This window comes from Corticium candelabrum, chromosome 5 (assembly GCF_963422355.1).
Source record: "Corticium candelabrum chromosome 5, ooCorCand1.1, whole genome shotgun sequence".
Lineage (NCBI taxonomy): Eukaryota > Metazoa > Porifera > Homoscleromorpha > Homosclerophorida > Plakinidae > Corticium > Corticium candelabrum.
This window is the reverse complement of record NC_085089.1, coordinates 8448564-8468813: the sequence shown is the minus strand read 5'-3', so window position 1 is coordinate 8468813 and position 20250 is coordinate 8448564. Positions and strand designations below refer to the sequence as shown.

The following is a 20250-nucleotide window of genomic DNA, read 5'->3' as shown; positions in this document are numbered from 1 at the left end:
TCGCTGCCCGTCAGACACGGAACGATTTCACAAACCAACTGAACGCACTGGTGTCGTACACTCCACTGGCGGTCGCTGAGAGCATTATTGAGTAGATCGAAGAGATCGGAGAGTCGAAAAAAGGCCAACTTCTCTCCCGCCTCTCCTTGTTTTCGCACGTGCAAGCGCAGCTCTTCTAAAGCTTCGATACGATGCTGCAGATTACGAGCCTGAAGGCCATCAAGAATAGAGACTTCATCCATAACAAGCAGCATCAGTCTCCAATCAGCGACCACTGACGCACAAAGACGAAAAAGAGCGAACTCAACACTCACTTACCTTCAAATGTCTCACACACAACACGCAATCAATTATTCTTACCCGCTCAGACGATAGGCTATCCAGAACAAGTGTAAACAAGTGGTATGTAAGGTGAAGGAGACCGTCAACGAGACGAATCGAGTTCGACTTGAGAGAAGTTGCGACCACTCAACCGTTGCTATGGGGGGAGTGTAAAAAGCCTGATGTTGTGATGTCACACATAGACACGCCTACATACTAGGCTAAGAATAGCACGTGGGAAACGAAAAGGCGAGCGAAAAACTATTTTATTAATTTCTAATTATAATCAATGATACAGGCTGTAATCATGATTTAGTTAATTAGAGACAAAATTACAAATTTAACTAAAACATTTATAACAAATTAATTAATTAATAATTAATAATTAATTAATTCAAACAACATACATTTGAATAGATTTGCACTACATCCATACAGCTACATGTGCAATGAAACACTTAGCACTAAAACTAGAGTGTTTGTAATAACTAGAAAGAATCTTAGAGAAAACAATTTTGTTAACAAAGAACGTTAGTAATGAGTTAGTCAATAGTGAGCTAGGCAGCCAGTGGCCACAGCTTGCTCGATGCCTCCTTCATATTTGTAAACTCTTTTATTTGTTCTGCATCCTCTCAAGCACATAAAAATTTAGATAAAGTTTAGGTGCGTATACCACGTTGGCTGTTGTACTGCATTGTACTAAAATTTTAGGTACTGTACTGTTGACACTGAGTGATGGTACCAGAAGGTAGCTGCTGTAACACACAATTTGGTGTCTAGTGCTAGTCATGTCTCGACTTGTATATAATTAGACTACTATAGTAGCAAGTAGAGTTATGGTCATTAATTAAAATATACTAATATAATAATTTTAAAGTAAATATTCAAGCTGCAGCTGCTCATGATAGTACTAAATGTATTTCCGTTGCTGGCCATAAACCCTACTTGCTACTATAACGTAGTGTAAGTGTAGGTATGACCATGCAGCACTAGACACCAAATTGCGTGTCACTACAGCACTACCCTCCAAAACATAGTATACCATCACTCTGTCAACAGTAGTACAGTACAGAGTAGTACAACAAGGGCCAACTTGGTTTAGGCACCAAGAGCAAACGCTCCTAACGCACTAATCACAAACCATGAGACCAAATAGTCTGCAGTTGAAACGTTTGGCAGTAGATTTCAGTGGTCGTGGAGCATATTGACAAGTGTTGTTTTGGCACATAGAGACTATATCAAAATGTATAGTGAGTGGCATTTTCATAAACATCCATAGGCACACAAATACCCAGCTTGTCATGTAAAAATAAATACAAACAACCGATAATAGCAACAAAAGCATTACAAAATCATTTCTCATGTTTTTCTTCATCTCTGAGAACTCGTCGTAATATTTTCCCGCTTGCTGACTTGGGAATGACATCAATAAACTGTACTCCACCTTTTAGTTCTTTGTAACCAGCAACCTGACTTTTGACATAATTCACAACTGATTCTGTGCTCAAGTCAGAGCCTTCTCTTGGCACAACGAATGCTCTAGGAACCTCACCAGCTCGCTCGTCAGGAACTCCAATAACAGCGGCATCTGTAATGTCTGCGTGTTCAATGAGAAGAGCTTCCAGCTCAGCAGGAGCAACCTTGGGACAATGATTGCATGTAATAGAAAGCAAACAAACCTCAATCAAACTGCTAGACCTGAAATCCTTTCACTTTGATAAGCTCCTTTAAGCGATCGGTGACATAGAAATGAAAATCTGAATCATAGTGTCCGATATCTCCAGTGTGAAACCAATTGTCTTCATCAATACAATCCCGTGTGGCTGTCGGATTGTTTAAATATCCCATCATCACCTGCAAGTTTTCATAAAACATTCATCATACTCTTTCAAACAAAACTAAGACATTGATAAAAGTAACCTGTGGACCTCTAACACACAACTGTCCTGTTTCATTCACTCCAACAGCACGACTACCAGATTCAATATCAACTACCTATAAAAACTCTGACGTACAATATGCCTGTCAGACAAGCAAGTCAAACTACATTCACCTTACACTCTGTGTTTGGTAAAGGAAAACCAATAGAACCAGGTTTCCAACCTTCTATTGGTGATAAGTGAGTAACAGGACTTGTCTCGGTTAGACCATATCCCTGCCTAATAACCTCAATACCCAAACGATTCCTCAGTGCTTCTGTAATTTCCCCACTCAACGGGGCAGCTCCACTCAAAATGTCAGTAAGACTAGAAAGATCATAATTGTCAATCATTGGATGTTTAGCCATGAAGAGAACAACTGGAGGGGCAATAAGAGCTCTTGCAATGGCATTGACTTCAAGTTGCTTCAGAAAGTGTTCTGGCTCAAACTTGGGCAGAGTGACAATCTTGGTTCCTTGCTCCAAGTCTCGAGAAAGAATACTAGCAAGTCCATAAATATGGAAGAAAGGAAGAACTGCAAGAGCTACTTTGTCTTCTGTTCTCGCTTTGAGAAGCAACGTAGAGGACGCAACCTGACAGACATTAGAGACAAGATTATAGTGAGACAACATGACTCCCTTCGACAACCCGGTAGTCCCACTAGAGTATGGCAACACTGCAACATCTTTTTTGGGTAATATGGTGAGAGAAGATGGTAGAGCCGTGCCATCGTCATTCATCAGCTCCCCAAACCCAGTGCAGCCTGCAGGAACATCTGACCGACTATTTCCAATAACAAAAATTTCATCAACTGTTCCTGATCGTCGAGCGGCCTCTCCAGCCAGATCTGCAAACTGTGAAGTCGTAACAACAAATTTTGCATTCGCATCTTTCAACTGATGGGTCAGTTCTCTTTCATTGTAAACTGGATTGGCAGTGGTGACCGTTCCCCCAGCAACCAGACTGCCAAACAACGCGAGAGGATATTCGGGCAGATTGGGAAGAAACAAACAGACGACGTCGCCCTTCTGCAGTCCGCGACGAATGAGAGCAGATGCAATATTGTTGGTCAAACTGTCGAGCTGTCGGAATGAATAAGCGCGGCCTGTTAGTCCATCTACAATAGCTGTCCTGTCACCGTATTGCTTGAATCGACGGTAGATATAATTGTGAAAAGAAATATTATCAGGAATTGAAATATCGGGAAAAGGTGAACGCACGATTCTAGCGTCATTCAACATCATAGTGGCCGTGCTCTGCAACAAGCGAAATCGTTGACCACCAAGCGAAAACAGCAATGGTCGCAGCAAGAGGTTTCTTGAACATGATCGTAACGGTGATAGCTTGGCCATACGGTGATACCAGTAAGTGCTCAATTGTAGAATGACCCGGATATTCCAACAGCCCGGACACTAAGTTAGCAAAAGTGGCACAGACTACGCTCGTCTTCTCTAGATTAATTAATATTCAGGGCGGTTTTAGAATTTAGCTATTAAGCTGAAGGGGAGGTGCCGATAGCTTGTTGAATACATTGTAATGGACATTCTAGTGTATTGAACACATTGTAGACAATGAATACACTATCTAGCGTGAAATCGAACACATTCTAATCATGAACCCATTATAATGAGAAGAATAACTGCGTGTCTGTGTGTCTGTTTGGCCTCGCGTATCTCCGTCTAGCCTCGGCCTCCCAGACTCGTGTAGCGCCGATACAAAATCGTCCTGCACGGGTCTGGGATGGTACCGCCTCTTCTCAATATTGCGGTTGGTCCTAGGACCAGCATTAGTGTTCAGTTTCATAAATGCATACCTTTCCAATTACGGCCGTAATACAAGAACGACGAAGACATGTCGCGCTAGAACATCGTGTCGCATCCTGCTGCACGGGTACCTTTGTGTTTACAGTAGCTACGGTTTTATCATTTGTGTGTTAGTAGGGAACGCGAACGGGACGTTAGGAAGCACTTTCTTTACTAAAAATTTTAGTGGTGCCGCGGACGCGATCGGCATGTGTCTGATCGCCGTGAATCCGCTGCGAGTAGCTGCTAGTCGCGCGTGGAGCTTCGAATTCGCGATGAAAATTTGCGATGCGCGCATCCGCTGTGACTCGATCGTCCGGATTCGATGCGACTTGCCGCGAAATCGCGACAAAAGTTCGCCGTGAATTCTCCGCAAGACTCTGTGTAGTAGACGTGATCATGAAGTCGTTGAGAATGCAGCTGGCTGGCTAGTGTAGATGTCGAAGCATCGGTTCGAACGAACGTCTCTACTAGGACTGCCGTTGACAGGCGCAGAATACAAAACACGACGTGTAGGGACGTGAGTTTGCGTGAAGAGTGCACTACAAGTCGTCGTTTGTGTACAGTGTAGTCTTTGGTAGCAGCAGATATGCATGAGATGTCTTCGTTGAATACAGCTGTAATTGGAAAGGTGTGCATTATGAAACTGAACACTAATGCTGGTCCTAAAGTCTGTCCCAGCATTAAAGTCACAACCGAAAACGGGCAGCTGAGGGGCCACTTTGGAAGATACGGGATTGATACGGGCATCATTGGATAGCTCTTGATTCCCTTTATTCAATTATGGCAACGTGTTGTTCATAGGGTGTATTAGAGAGGAGATACAGCACACTTTGGAAATATAATGAGATAGAGGGTGGAGTTATGTCAATCAACGTTCTCTAAATGCATAGCTTGCCAAATTAGTTTCAACTCTTTAAGATAAAGACTGTAATTGAGACTGAAGTTGATACTCTAATGGACATATAAATTAGCTACCTGCTGTTGCTACGCCCTGTACAATACCAAAGGTCAACAGTTAGTCACTTTCTGTATCGCTAACAGTTTCTTCAGACTCAGAGCTCGAGGTGTCGCCATGGCCTACTTCTATTACCATTCGCTCAACTAGGTCGTCCATCAGTCCGTCTACTTCCCAATAGTGCTTCTCCAACTTTTCTCTTACATGTTCCACACAGCCAGCCCATCGATCTGGTGTGACTTCCAGCATTCCTTCTCTGGCAAGTTGCAAAATGTTCTCCATAGTAAAACCACTGATCCCTGTATTCTTTCTAGCTGCATAACCTTTGACTTGTGCCCATGCGAGCTCTATAGGATTTAGTTCACAGTGACCAACAGGGAGACGCAAACAGCTGTGTCCCTTTTCTTGTGCAAAGACGTCTGTTTGGTATACAGAAACAGGATTGGTTGCCCAAATTAAGAAATATAGTTCAGCTTTTAACATCTTCTTTTCATGGCGAATTTTATGCTTTGCAAGCCAGTCTAACATATCCTGTTTTCTGCTTGACTTGGTTGGTATTTTTTCAACAACTGCGTTGTGGTACTTGGCATTATCCAACACAATCACAGATCGAGGTGGACAGTTTGGTAACAGCTTCTCTCTAAACCACTCCATGAAATGTAAAATATTCATTTCGTTGTGATAATCGCCTGAGTCTCTTTTGCCAACAAAAATCAGTTCAGCTCCATCAATCCACCCTTGCTCACAACCTGCATGAAGGATTATGAGTCGTTTTCCTTTACCACTAGGAATCTTGAGGCCACCTTTCCCGTCATAGTCTGTCCAGCATTTTGTCACTGTATGGTGCTGATTTAGCCATGTTTCATCAAGGTAGATAATAGGCCTACCTTCTGATCGAAATCGTTTGATTTCTTTCAGGTATTGGGCTCGTGAGGCCACAATGCGGTGCTGTTCGTATAAACATTTTTTTCTGTTCATAGTTTTATGTCGAAAGCCCATTCTGCTAATGATCCTATGCAAACTTGCCCTTGAATATGGAAACTCCTCTTCTACTAGAGCAGCGTGGAGTAGTGTTAATGTGGGGAAGACTTTGTCAGTGTAGAATTTATGAATTCTTCTCCTGATTACAGCCTCTTGAAAATTGTCTGTGTACTCTCTAACTGGTCCACTGTGTTCTTTTCTCCCTCTCTTCCTTGGACTTTCAATATGTCCCTTATCTTTATGTTCTCTGCAGATTCTGTAGATTGTTCTCTGGTGCATCCCTGTTGCTTCTGCTACTCTCTGGATCGGTTTGTCCAGAAGGATGGGGCCATCCTCCTTTTCTTTCACAAAGAAATCTCTCACGGAAAGCACAATTGACTTTTCTATACTTCTTATATGTCTTCCTGATTGTGTTGCCATTGGAAAATAGATAGAAAATATTCAAACACTAGCAGACCAGAATTAAAACTGAAAGCCAAAACTGACAATGCAGAGAGCGTTGGGTGTAGGCAATGCGTGGGACCTCCAAATGGAATCTCTGGTGACTGCTATAAACTTGTTACGTCACCTGCACTACACAGTCTGTTTCCGGTTTGGATACTGTTATCATTTTGCTTCTGAAAATGCATCTGAGTTCTGATTGACTGCAGACTACTAAGTTAGAACTTGGACTGTAACAGTTATGGGGCTTATTGAGTTCCAACCAGCCGCGTAAAAGAAAATGCGTTGCAATTATTTTTACACAGCTGCAAAGGACAGATGTCCGCTAATTAGGCAGGCCCTCCCAAGTTGCACACCACATAGATCTACTGAAGAACTTCTTGTAGCCAAGCTACTGTAGCTAAAAGATTCGGATGTTGTGGGTACGTACAGGGAACACTTACTTATCTAGTACCTGTGTTAGTTTACCTGGAGGGGATAGTAAACTGAGGCTAACTGGATCTATAATTGATTGTTGCAACAACATTGCATATGGTCCTTACAAGGTGCAGGGTTTCCTCAGCCACTCCCAAGTTACTCCCCCAAACCCATTATGACTTTAATTCTGGGACAGACTTTAGGACCAACCGCAATATACTGAGAAGAGGCGGTACCATCCCAGACCCGTGGAGGACGATTTTGTATCGGCGCTACACGGGTCTGGGAGGCCGAGGCTAATCTCCGTCACCGCGAGTCTGATCTCCGCCGAAGCCGACAGTGAGGGTGTCGCCGTCTCTTCCAGGAGAACTCGGGACACGATTTCTTGCTGATCGAACCCGCTTTCACTTGCGCTCGAATTTCTCTAGAACGGCGCATCGGATCTCCACCAAATTTTAATTAATTATAAGCCCATTCCTGACCTCAGACGGTACTCGGAGCGTGTCGTTTATTACCGGCGTCGTCGATAAAGGCAAGATATTTTTTACTACCTCCGCATTTATAAAAATACGGCTACCTTCGTTTGCCCGTATGAGCGTCGAATAACTCACGTTCCATATCTCGGCCGCAACTTTTTCGAATGGCCGGCTTTAAGTTACACTGTAACTCTGACGGGAAACTCGCTGCTAAAAACAGGATTTCTCGGAACAAGAAAAGCGGCTACATTTTTCATGCCTTCAATAGGATAATAACTAACAATCAGTCCGGGTGAAGAACGGGATCTCATCTAGTACATTCTAATGAACACATAGACTCGAGCCAGTCTCTCCCCGCCTTCGTCATTCCCCGGATACTCAATCCTCGCCGTGGAGAGACTGATTTCAGACCGCCCTCAGGAATTTACGTCATGTAGATACAGTTTCATGGTCACATAATGACATGCAGATTATCTAGGTAGTTGTAGCTAATTGCCTATTTTGTTTCCCGGAGGTCTCGAGCCGGATGCCTCAGTCGTTGAGAAATCGTGAAAGAGCAGGTATGTTTCGTAGCTCTGACAGCCTGTACATGTAGGAAGTTTATAGAAATAATCTAGACGTCTCTAACTATAGTTTATTAATTATAGCTAATTCACGTAGTTGTCTCTCCAGGTTCAGTCGCTGTTGCCTCTCACTTTCCAGCTCGTCCGTTTGCTGCTGTATTTTCTCCAAGAGGTCGACTATATTTGTGTTTGTGCTAGGAAGGCCAGAAGAACACGGTCTCCTAGTAGTCTCGCGTAGCCAACCCCTCCCCTTTTTTATATCTACCGGCGGGGAAGGGTTTGGTGAAATTGCACACAAGCAGTGGTGCCAGGCATACGCCCACGTCTTTCCAACTAGTAATTAGATGAAGGTTAAGCTGACAGGTGATAATTACTGGAAACATTCTTCTCTCTGTTGTCCACGAGAAATCACTTGTTGGAAGGCTTACAACAATCAATGGACAGACTTTACGATAGTATGGTATTGTTCTTGGTATAGGGCGTTTAGTTAGCTACGAATTCACGCAAACTGTGCACTAACCTCTGCATAATTAATTATTTCGACCTGCCGTGCCATCGCCGCAATCCTTGAATTTGCTGATCTAGCCTAGGAAACGAAGCAAGCTACGTTCGGCAATGTATCACAAACAGGCTCGATCCAGCTGCTTCTATCTAATCAGCTGGTCCACAAAAGAATGTCCGACTAGTTTACACTTGCCAAGATATCTACATTGCTTGAGTATTGCGAGAGCCGTTTCTTTTTCTTTGTTTTGCGTTTGATGAAAAGAGACTCCAAGCACAAAGCACAACAGTCCGGATCCATTGATTACACGTTTATGTTAATGTGATTATCTGCCACCCGGGAGTCGGTGGCGGCTGGCACCACTACTTGTGTGCAATTTCACCAAACCCTTCCCCGCCGGTAGATATCAAGAAGGGGAGGGGTTTGGCTACGCGAGACTAGTCTCCTAGAAGAGTCGTGTGCTATGTCGTCGTTCACACGCTTCCTTTTCAGGCCGAAATATTTGTAGACACTGTTTCCTTGGTGCTTTGTCTTCTTTCTTTGTACTCTCCGCTCAAAGACATCTCTGACCACCTTTCCGACGTCAGCTTCGAGTAGACGAGGCTTCTGGTGTGATTGCAATAGTTTACTTACTTCTGCCTGGACGTCGTTTGTCGACGAACCTTCAGATTGCGTGCCGATCTCATAATGATTTTCAAACCTGCGTAAGTTGTACGTTTGAGATCTCAATGCCTAGTGACGGATTCGATCAGTGCGTCTAGAATAATAATTACCATTCGTGAAGTAAAGCTGTAGTGACACCAACGGACTGCTCTTTGGTCTGCATTGCACCCTACACTGGGAATGATCACCGACTGAACAATGTACACTAGAGTGGAGAGATCTCTAGGCTGCTCGACTGAACTAACAACTAGGATACGTGATCGTTAGCTACCTAGTAAAGAACGGAATGTTTTGACACCCCGTTTCCTTGAAAACCTGTTGTTTTTCAGTAGACTAGACACTGTATGGCCTAGCAACAGGCATGGCATACGTATTTACACTGTAGAAGAATGGATACCACTTACTAACAAATCACGATTTTATGATACAAGCAGCGACCACTAAACGGATTCCGGGATCCGTTTATGTAACCCTGTCTGTTAGAAGGTATGACCTCTTCAAAGTTAATTGCACCGGAAGAAGGCGGTCTGAAACCAGTCTCTCCACGGCGAGGATTGACTATCCGGGGAATGACGAAGGCGGGGAGAGACTGGCTCGAGTCTAATGAACACATTCTAACCAACACACTATCTAGAGAACACATTCTAGTGAATACATTAAAATGAATAAATCCGTGAGCATTCAATCTTGCTGCCGTACACACAAATGTGAAGCGTAATGCGTGCGTTACGTATGGGAATTCGTTGCTATAAATTAAACGAGAGCCAAGTCACCAACTACTCAGTACTGGTACTGTACCATCGATATTGTACGTAAATTGCAATTGATTACACAGTTTGTAATGTGAAAGCGATAGACAAAGACATGCACAATCTATAGCTATAGCGTTGGAGAAAATTGGAAGTCTGACCGAATCCTGTAATAGAATAGATTGCAATTTTTAATGAGTTAGAAGTCACGAGTGATGCATGCATGAGAATAACTGTAATACTGTACAGTATATGTACCATTGTGGGTAGGAATAGTGTACATCTCTACAGTAATGTAACTTACGGACGTCTACTAGATGAATCTACTGTCTAGACGATAGCAAACGTTTCATACAAATTCAACTCAACTCTACTCCAGATAGAACCTACTCCCAATGAGTATTGCTCGGTAGCTTTCGTCTAAAGCGACGCTTGACGAAGGTTCATGCATTACTATATTTACTACCTGCCAATCTCGATATCAAAAATTTCAATTGCTTGTTCTTTGAAGATGAATACAAACAACCAATAATAGTAACAAAACATTACAAAGTCATTTCTCATGTGTTTCTTCATCTCTGAGAACTCGTCGTAATATTTTCCCGCTCGCTGACTTGGGAATGACATCAATAAATTTTACTCCACCCTTTAGTTCTTTATAATCAGCAACCAGACTTTTGACATAATTCACAACTGATTCTGTGCTCAAGTCAGAGCCTTCTCTTGGCACAACGAATGCTCTAGGAACCTCACCAGCTCGCTCGTCGGGAACTCCAATAACAGCTGCATCTGTAATGTCTGCGTGTTCAATGAGAAGAGCTTCCAGCTCAGCAGGAGCAACCTTGGGACAATGATTGTATGTAATAGAAAGCAAACAAACCTCAATCAAACTGCTAGACCTGAAATCCTTTCACTTTGATAAGCTCCTTTAAGCGATCGGTGACATAGAAATGAAAATCTGAATCATAGTGTCCGATATCTCCAGTGTGAAACCAATTGTCTTCATCAATACAATCCCGTGTGGCTGTCGGATTGTTTAAATATCCCATCATCACCTGCAAGTTTTCATAAAACATTCATCATACTCTTTCAAACAAAACTAAGACATTGATAAAAGTAACCTGTGGACCTCTAACACACAACTGTCCTGTTTCATTCACTCCAACAGCACGACTACCAGATTCAATATCAACTACCTATAAAAATTCTGACGTACAATATGCCTGTCAGACAAGCAAGTCAAACCACATTCACCTTACTCTCTGTGTTTGGTAAAGGAAAACCAATAGAACCAGGTTTCCAACCTTCTATTGGTGATAAGTGAGTAACAGGACTTGTCTCGGTTAGACCATATCCCTGCCTAATAACCTCAATACCCAAACGATTCCTCAGTGCTTCTGTAATTTCCCCACTCAATGGGGCAGCTCCACTAAAAATGTCAGTAAGACTAGAAAGATCATAACTGTCAACCATTGGATGTTTAGCCATGAAGAGAACAACTGGTGGCGCAATAAGAGCTCTTGTGATGGCATTGACTTCAAGTTGCTTCAGAAAGTGTTCTGGCTCAAATTTGGGCAGAGTGACAATCTTGGTTCCTTGCTCCAAGTCTCGAGAAAGAATAACAACAAGTCCATAAATATGGAAGAAAGGAAGAACTGCAAGAGCTACTTTGTCTTCTGTTCTCGCTTTGAGAAGCAACGTAGAGGACGCAACCTGACAGACATTAGAGACAAGATTATAGTGAGACAACATGACTCCCTTCGACAACCCGGTAGTCCCACTAGAGTATGGCAACACTGCAACATCCTTTTTGGGTAATATGGTGAGAGAAGATGGTAGAGCCGTGCCATCGTCATTCATCAGCTCCCCAAACCCAGTGCAGCCTGCAGGAACATCTGACCGACTATTTCCAATAACAAAAATTTCATCGACTGTTCCTGATCGTCGAGCGGCCTCTCCAGCCAGATCTGCAAACTGTGAAGTCGTGACAAGAAATTTTGCATTCGCATCTTTCAACTGATGGGTCAGTTCTCTTTCATTGTAAACTGGATTGGCAGTGGTGACCGTTCCCCCAGCAACCAGACTGCCAAACAACGCGAGAGGATATTCGGGCAGATTGGGCAGAAACAAACAGACGACGTCGCCCTTCTGCAGTCCACGACGAATGAGAGCAGATGCAATATTGTTGGTCAAACTGTCGAGCTGTCGGAATGAATAGGCGCGGCCTGTTAGTCCATCTACAATAGCTGTCCTGTCACCGTATTGCTGGAATCGACGGTAGATATAATTGTGAAAAGAAATATTATCAGGAATTGAAATATCGGGAAAAGGTGAACGCACGATTCTAGCGTCATTCAACATCATAGTGGCCGTGCTCTGCAACAAGCGAAATCGTTGACCACTAACCGAAAACAGCAATGGTGGCAGCAAGAGGTTTCTTGAACATGATCGTAACAGTGATAGCTTGGCCATCTACACACGTACTGTGGACACTCAGTTGTAGAATGACCCGGATATTTTAACAGCCCGGATTTAGAAGTCATATCCCCTAATTAAATAATTTCCTTGTCTTCTAGAGTTAACTTTTACTCTTCCAGGCGCGCCCATATTAATTACTCAAGTTAGATTTTTAGCTGACATTTCATGTAGTTTACTACATGTCTTTGTACTAAAAATTTACATGATATATATATATATAATACATACAATAAAACTTTTACTCTAGTTAGTTAATGAGTAAACTAAACTACACCTCGTATCTAGTTAGCTAATCTGTCACCGTAAAAATTTTAATTTAATTATTATTTACATAATATCTATTATTTAGTTAGCTACCGGGAGATGTAATTAGACTAAAGTATGGTATTTTCTAGGGACTCTTATTTAGGTTTGATTTCTGGGACTCTTGGTTTAGACTACCCCAGGGACTAAGAAATATATCTAGATAGTTATCAGTTTTTAGTATCTGTTTCAAGTTGTTTCCCCGGAAATTCCCACACATCATCGGGTACAGAAAAGTAATATGCTATATAGACTCGCCTCTACAGCCGCACCTTCATTTGCGCTAGCTAGGCTAGCAATCCTTTCTTCTTTTTATCCCGCTTTTTCTGTTCCGCAGGACGGGGCAGAAACTGCGTTCCAACAAGGAGCCTTTCTTGATTGCTAGCATCAGGTAAATGTCGTATGCGTAACTAGCAAAAAAGCGTGCAAATCTTTGTAATCATGTTGAAGGAAACATTCGTCTCATCGCCACCTAGGTTCATCGATCGTGTACGAAAGAGACAAAAGAAAACCAAGCAACCGCTTGGACCCTTCTCAAGAGACACGTGAGTGAAGAGTTTGTTTTTTACTCAGCGTTGATTTGCATTGTAGAGTTCAATCATTTGTCTGTAGCAAGAAGACGCGGACACAAAGCTTGAAAATGGTTTGAGATCCTTGCATCTGTATCTACAGCTGCTGGGCGAGAATTACGCTTTTAGATCTAGCAGTGAACTTGCTGCTTAACTTGGTTTGCTTAGTACGTCTACTGTAGCTGTTTTGTCTTGTTTGCTGGATTCGTATAGAGCTCTCTAGATAGTATATATAGACAATACGAACAGCCTAACTTTAAAAGACAACCATGCAGTCCCTAGAATTCTCTGCGGTAAGGATTGAGCATCCGGGAATGACAAAAGCGTGACGAGACTGGTCACGAGTCTATTGGCAGTTTACTACACAGTCACGCAGTACTCTAGTATTACGTAAGAGAAAATTTGTTGCTACGTAGCAGGCAATTCACAGATGCGATCTGCACTATACTAGAGTCCAGGCAAACGCTAAAACTTAGGTTTCATTGTGATTTTAAATTTTACAACGCAGTCTCTTTACTTAACCGTCTAGCCGGCAGCTACATGTTTCACATCACCTAACACGTGAGAAACACGTGGTAGAAATTGTTACGCATGGCGATATCGCAAAAGCACGCTAGAGTCATATACGGGAGATGTAGAGCTGCTATAGCTGTTCTTTGATTGGCTGTAGAATCTGCATTTGACCGCACCTAGATCGTTGGCGCGTGCTAGAATGGAGAACATGACAGTGATGGTGATGACGACGTAGCAGGACCTTCAAGAGGTAGACGTGGTGAGATTTCAAATTTGTAGGCCGTTGGTCTTCGCGCGTCTTTCCGTTGACATAGCTGACTCCTTTTTCGATACAAGAGTGCACACAGTACACGAAGAGAGTTCTGATGACGATGTCAGCTCAGATCAACAAAGAAGAAGAACGTCTTCGTCGACCAGAGGTGCTGCAACAACTTCCGGTCGTCGCTCTGAAGCCGGAAGTTCCAGGAGAACGCGAAAACGACGAAGTCCTGCTGGAGATGATGATGGTGATGAAGATCGCAATGGAAATCAGAATGATGGATGGACAGAGGAGTGGGAATTGCAGCTTATGACTGAGTTTACTCTGCAATCAGAACCCACAGGTGATTTTAGAGGTGATGAGAGAGCACTGTATCCATAGCAATAAAGTTGTTGTCATGGCAATTATGTTGCTAAGATTTTTTGTCAAAGTCAGATTATTTTTACTCAATTTTGGTAAATTTTTGGATGTCGTTTATAGATCATACTTGAAAAGTCTACAATTTAACAATTTTAGAAATAAATTGTGTTTCCATGGAGATAAATACAACTACTGTACCTACCCTGATGCACAACTACCTACCCTGATGCACAACTACCTACCCTGATGCACAACTACCTACCCTGATGCACAACTACCTACCCTGATGCACAACTACCTACCCCTGATGCACAAAAACCCTACCCCTGATGCACAAAAACCCTACCCCTGATGCACAAAAATCCACCCCTGATGCACAAAAATCCACCCCTGATGCACAAAAACCACCCCTGATGCACAAAATCCCACCCCTGATGCACAAAATCCCACCCCTGATGCACAAAATCCCACCCCTGATGCACAAAATCCCACCCCTGATGCACAAAATCCCACCCCTGATGCACAAATCCCACCCCTGATGCACAAATCCCACCCCTGATGCACAAAAACCCCACCCCTGATGCACAAAAACCCCACCCCTGATGCACAAAAACCCCACCCCTGATGCACAAAACGCTACCCCTGATGCACAAAAACCGTTCCCCTGATGCACAAACCTCTACCGCTGATGCACAATACCCTACCGCTGATGCACAAAAGGCCAACCCCTGATGCGCAATTATTCCTATTTTGGCACATATCACGCGTCATAGCTTTGTCGCAGCCAGTTAGGATACTCTCAGGACTTTGAAGGTACACTCGAAAGTTATGATCAGTAATCAAAATTTGAAGGCCCTGCGTGACTCCACCTAGCGGACCGAACAAGCTCCAACATGTCGAGATTACATGAGTGCTACAGTACACTGTACCACTGAACGCACGCTATACATTCCAAATGTTGTTTACACACGTGGTCGTTTCCGTCGAGTCGGTATTTTCGAGTTGGTATTTCCGAGTCGGTATTTCCGTCGAGTCGCTACTTCCGGTGAGACGACGACTTTATCCCTCGCTACGCCTAGGGTTAAAAAATCAGAGCGTCGACATAACAATACTTCTAGACAGTTTGTCTAGTAATGATTTAGCTAGAGATCTATACGCGGCTGCACAGATGGAGTGCACTGACGTTTGCGAGCCACCAAGGCACACGATGGAAGATCTAGGAAGAGTGAATGCTTTTAGGCTACATCGAATCTAGCAGATGATACTGTGTTAGGTAGGGCTAGGGACTTCTACTAGTTAATTAGTTAATTGCATTTGATTTCTGGGACTCCGGGTAGACTACCACAGGGACTCGAGACCTAAAAGTAACCTGATTAGTTTTCAAGAACTCTATAACTAAAACAAATTCTGTTTTGTTTAGAGTTTGGTGGCATGGATGTCCTAGCTTCACGTCGATCACCACTCTCTTTAGAGTTTAATAGCTATACGGTCTAGTTACAAGCTAGGCTAGGTTCTGTCGCTGCATGCACAAACTGGATGGACTCGACATGTCGGCTAATTGATAATCCTAGCTATAGAAGTGTTGGAGAGAAATGTGTAGATAGCGCAGCGTTTCTAGTTAGATTTCATCTGTCATCCGTCTTCTATTTTGGTTACTACATCTAACAGGGTCTGTTTTGGTTACAACATATCTAGGGCCGGTTTGGGTGGTTACTATCTAACAGGGTCTGTTTTGGTTACATAACAGGGTCTGTTTTGGTTACATAACAGGGTCTGTTTTTGGTTAGGGTACTTTAAGTCATTGTCTAACTTTCAAGTTGTTAATTAACTTTTCCCGGAAATTCCCACACATACATCATTGGGTACAGAGAATGGCGGAAGTCCCCATTAACAATTGTATAAAAAGGTCTCTCTTTTATTTTTACATTTATTGTAAGTGACATGGCTAAGCAGTTGCTATCCCGCATGTTTCTGTTCCGCGAGGTGGAGCAGAAATTGCGTTTCAACAAGGAACGTTTCTTGATCGGTAGCATTATGATGATGAGCATCGGGTAAATGTCGTCTACGTCTAGGTAGCTGTAGATATACAACAGTTAAAGCATGCAAATCTCTTATGTTGAAGGAAACATTCGTCTCTTTGCGAAACATCGCGACCTGTTCACAGGTCATCGATTGTTTACAATTTAGAGAGTCGAAAGAAATCCAAGCAACCGCTTGGACCTATTTCAAGGCGTCGAGTGAGACACGTACACGAGTGCATGGAGAGTTGGTTTTTTTCACTCAGAGTTGATTTGCATTGTAGATTAATTTGTCTGCAGCGAGAAGGCGCAAGCAGAAGCCTTGGAAACGGTTTGAGATCCATGCAGCTGCTACGTAGCTACAGCTGCTGGGCGAGAATAACGCTTTCAGAAACAGTAAACTTGCTGTTTTACTTACGTGTTTTGCGTCTAGTACGTTGTTTTGTCTTGTTTGCTGAGCTGGGTTCCTCTAGCTACACAGAGCTCTACAATACAAAAAGCTAAAAAAACGAGTAGATCGAGTCACGCAGTCGAAGGAATTAATTCTGTTGCCGTGTAGTAGGCAATTCATGTGACCTGCACTATACTAGAGTAGTACAACGTTATGACAAACGCTAAACTTTATGATTTACAACGAACTCTTTCTATTCAAAAGACCGATTCCTGCTTACAATAGGCATGACATGATCATGAGATGGTCTAATCAATGCACATGCAATTCAGAAACTGAACAGGCGTCCGTTATCACTGTGTGTGTGTGTGTGTGTGTGTGTGTGTGTGTGTGTGTGTGTGTGTGTGTGTGTGTGTGTGTGTGTGTGTGTGTAGTTTTTGAATCTCTGGGTTTCATATCATCTTTCACTCTAAAGACTTTGAAAGGAATATGTTCAAAGACATCATCAATCAGTGGGATACCGTTTCCTCGAGCTTTCAAGAACATATTAGAGCAGTCGTCTGTAAAACAATGGTGCTACAACGCCAAGATGTTACATGCACGTATGCAATTAGAAGTTTTAGATGTTCGTATTTGGGATTTGCCTACTTGACTTGGGAGAGATGTTGAGAGGGATGTTGGGTTATTAGGGTATAAAATATAATATTAACAATATATATATATATATATATATATATATATATATTATCAATAATTTTCCTACAATACATTTGATGCGTCTTGGGACGCATTGGAGGAGGTTGGGACGCAGATTTCAGACAGCGGGACGCATTCTATTAAGTGCATTCTTGTCTACTAAAACCCATTCTACCCCCTAATTAAGGAACTGATGATGAGTTAATGAGCTAGAGGTCACACCAGGTGTGCTCATTAGAGCTTGTACATGTTACATTATTTTAACCTAAATGGTTCCAGTTGCTTTCTGTACGTCTTACAAGATAATTGTATAATGATCATAGCTCCACCCCTTGTATCTGAATCCTCTTTGTCCTTTGTAGGAAGGGCTTAGTTAACCTAATAAACGAAAATGCCAGGCTCTGCTATACCAAGATCATCGGGAAGGTCCAAAAGGCAGCAGAAATATTGTAGAATTCGAAGTTCAACCTTATGGAGAATAGTCTAAACCTGCTGGTTTATTGTAGAATAGTAGCAGCTAGGCGTGTTCTGTTTACGTACTGCTAAACTGACTTTGCGTCTAGCGCTTGCTCCAGTAACTGTGACAGATGTACTTGTCATACCAGTAACAAATGCTGGCTGTGATGACAAAACTACGGAACCGTTTGTCTGAAGAGAAAATTGACTGCTTGATGCGCATTTTACTAGAAGGACCACCTATGTATCAGTTTAATTTTGAGCGTGCATTTTGCAAGTGGAAAGAGCACAAAGCTAGAAGGTTACTTGAACAGCACCCTGGGTGCAAAGTGTTATAGGCACTCACTGCCACATAACATGATAAACATAATTACAGACTGTTATTAAAAGTTTGTTTGCACAAGTTTGGTTATTAAACTAGTAAAACATGCTCACATGTTTGTTTGATATAGATTATAGTAGAAAGTATTTGCCTATAATACTTGGACAGCATCTAGGCGTAATTTGTATGACTACATTATAACATGATGAACATAGTCATAGTGTTATTTGAATTTTGGTTTAATAATGAAACCTGTCTACAAGTTTGGTTGATATACATACATTACAATTACATTCATCGCAGAAAACGTTTACTACTGTACCACATTACCTACTTAGGCCACGCCTCTTTAGGGGCGGGGCCAAATATGCGCAGGATGAGGACGCATGTTTGAAGAGGGTTAGGAAAATCACTGATTATATATATATATATATATATTGACATTCTGGTCGAAAAGTATACTCTGCTTTGCTTACTGTCAGCAAAGATTCTAGTATTTCGAGCAAAGTTACTATCTAGATGTTGCCAATCTGCATGCAGCCAATGGTTCCGTAGACGTCTAGCTAACTTATCATTACATATATTTCTTATAATAGCTGCATGGGTACCATTACTGTCCCCCTTGCTACGACATATACTATAGCAAATGGTTCACAAAAATAGTTTGTTCGTTGAAGTACAAAACCATGCACTTTAGCTCAAAATATAATAGCTAATAATAATAACTAACAAGACTCAACAGCAGTAAGAAAATAAACTAAAGACTTGTCACTTGATTGTCATCTGATTGGCTATCTTGGGATTTATTATCAGGGTCAAATCCGAAAAGACCAGATTCTCTCCTCAACTTCTCACGTAGTTTCTTCTGTGAAGGATTCTTTTTTGTCACCTTCGTCGCATCTCTGTGCGGTCTGGGGAGATTGCAAGCCTCACTCTGCGCTTCAAACAAAGCGGCCTGTCTCTTTACATTGCAACCATCGGGTGTTACATGACGTTTCTTTCCTCCGATACCAATGCCTTCATCGAATCCCTTAGCTTTGTCTATGACTCCACCTTCTCCAGTCCATCGCGTCGTCTCTGCAGCTCGTTCTGCCGCTTTTCTCTCGGCATCTCGATATCTCTGTTCTTCCTCTCCTTTGAGTCGTTTCAACTCCTCTTTCCTCGCTTCCTCGGCCGCTCGTCGTCTCTTCTCCTTTATTTCCCTCTCTCGCTCGAATTCTGCGTCCATCGCTTCTAAGTCTTCTTCTGTCATTGGCCCTTTTGATGTATCGAGTGCTTGAGAAAGAAGCAGGGGATGTGGCGGCGGAGGAAAAGATTCGTCTTCTTCGTGCAGTCGACTGCTGGATTCTTGTAGCGATATTTCTATTGGCACGTCTGTATTGTCGACAGACTCTTTCCTTATTTCGTCTTCTCTAACTGCTTCTTCTCCTCGTTTCGTTGGTTCGCCTTTCATCTGACCTCCAGTGTTATAAGTTGAAGACTGCAGTTTTGTTAGCGCTTCTTTGGCCTTCGTCTCCTCTTCTTTCTCCATTGTTTCTGCTTTCTCCGAACGACGATCTTTTTCCAAGTCTTTCTGTTCCTTGCTCTTTTTTGACTTAACGTCAACAGCAGCATAAATTTCTGACGATTGTGATGTCGATAAAGTTGATGTCTCTGCTGACGGTGGCGACCCTGTAGACACCGGAGTAGAATGCTCAAGTTGTGGTTTGTGGAATGTAGTAGAGCGAGTTAGAGCAATGTCGGCATCCTCGCTTCCTATCACAACAGACTCGTATTCGTTGTCAACCGCGGCAGAGAGCGCCTCCGTCGTGTAAGACCGATGAGACTGCGCGGAATTTTCAAACAATTCCATATTAACAGCAGATAAGGTGCTCTCCTTCCACTTCTTGGCCGCTTTCTGTACTGGGCCTCTCTTCTCTTCCACTCCCATTCGCAGCGCATTGACTGCCTGTACGACCCTGTCCTCTTTAGCTTCAGGTAGACCCGCGACCGTGTCCGTCCTCTGTCGGTGCGGCATTACTTCTACCATCCTGTGGTCGGGTTTCATAAACGTCGGCCGCTCCCGTCGCTGAAGCTCACCATTCCGTTTATCA

The 20250-nt window shown here is 42.8% G+C and overlaps 4 protein-coding genes and 1 long non-coding RNA gene across 7 annotated transcripts in view; 1 reads left to right on the top strand and 4 right to left on the bottom strand.

Moving 5' to 3' along the window:
• Positions 1-710, bottom strand: part of LOC134180590 (TOG array regulator of axonemal microtubules protein 1-like) — a 13837-nt gene extending 13127 nt beyond the window's left edge. The window contains 2 exon segments of the mRNA XM_062647772.1: positions 1-274; positions 361-710. The exon segment at positions 1-274 is cut by the window's left edge and continues 1129 nt beyond it. Of these exon segments, the coding sequence (XP_062503756.1) occupies positions 1-242 (242 nt within the window). The 5' untranslated portion in view covers positions 243-274; positions 361-710.
• An 827-nt stretch (positions 711-1537) lies between these two features.
• LOC134179554 (uncharacterized) lies at positions 1538-3565 on the bottom strand. The gene is made up of 4 exons (XM_062646480.1): positions 2375-3565; positions 2242-2316; positions 2020-2175; positions 1538-1961 (listed from the first exon to the last, which is right to left on the bottom strand). Exons 1-4 carry the CDS (start codon positions 3482-3484, stop codon positions 1674-1676), a joined length of 1629 nt encoding a protein of 542 aa, XP_062502464.1. The 5' UTR covers positions 3485-3565; the 3' UTR covers positions 1538-1673.
• Positions 3566-5060: 1495 nt separating this feature from the next.
• On the bottom strand, positions 5061-6401 carry LOC134179701 (uncharacterized). The gene has a single exon (XM_062646633.1). The coding sequence runs from the start codon at positions 6399-6401 to the stop codon at positions 5061-5063; it is 1341 nt and encodes a 446-aa protein (XP_062502617.1).
• Positions 6402-10265: 3864 nt separating this feature from the next.
• LOC134179406 (uncharacterized) lies at positions 10266-12274 on the bottom strand. Its single transcript, XM_062646287.1, has 4 exons — positions 11047-12274; positions 10914-10988; positions 10692-10847; positions 10266-10633 (listed from the first exon to the last, which is right to left on the bottom strand). The coding sequence occupies exons 1-4, from the start codon at positions 12262-12264 to the stop codon at positions 10346-10348; spliced, it is 1737 nt and encodes a 578-aa protein (XP_062502271.1). The 5' UTR covers positions 12265-12274; the 3' UTR covers positions 10266-10345.
• Positions 12275-12826: 552 nt separating this feature from the next.
• LOC134180134 (uncharacterized) lies at positions 12827-14457 on the top strand. Of its 3 annotated transcripts, none has more exons than XR_009969941.1 (4): positions 12827-12964; positions 13024-13118; positions 13186-13905; positions 13992-14457. It is a non-coding gene; the product is annotated as an uncharacterized LOC134180134 (long non-coding RNA). The 3 variants fall into 3 exon arrangements; XR_009969940.1 differs by having other exon boundaries at positions 13970-14457; XR_009969939.1 differs by having other exon boundaries at positions 13186-13914.
• Positions 14458-20250: the final 5793 nt, after the last annotated feature.

Excerpts from the sequence above, each read along its gene's own strand:
- LOC134179554 (XM_062646480.1), bottom strand. The coding sequence starts at position 3,484 with ATGATGTTGAATGACGCTAGAATCGTGCGTTCACCTTTTCCCGATATT. Across the intron at positions 2,317-2,374 it reads TACCAAACACAGAGTGTAAG|GTAGTTGATATTGAATCTGG; the intron begins GTGAATGTAGTT and ends GAGTTTTTATAG. Across the intron at positions 1,962-2,019 it reads TCAAAGTGAAAGGATTTCAG|GTTGCTCCTGCTGAGCTGGA; the intron begins GTCTAGCAGTTT and ends CATTGTCCCAAG.
- LOC134179701 (XM_062646633.1), bottom strand. The coding sequence starts at position 6,401 with ATGGCAACACAATCAGGAAGACATATAAGAAGTATAGAAAAGTCAATT.
- LOC134179406 (XM_062646287.1), bottom strand. The coding sequence starts at position 12,264 with ATGGCCAAGCTATCACTGTTACGATCATGTTCAAGAAACCTCTTGCTG. Across the intron at positions 10,848-10,913 it reads TGTGTGTTAGAGGTCCACAG|GTGATGATGGGATATTTAAA; the intron begins GTTACTTTTATC and ends GAAAACTTGCAG. Across the intron at positions 10,634-10,691 it reads TCAAAGTGAAAGGATTTCAG|GTTGCTCCTGCTGAGCTGGA; the intron begins GTCTAGCAGTTT and ends CATTGTCCCAAG.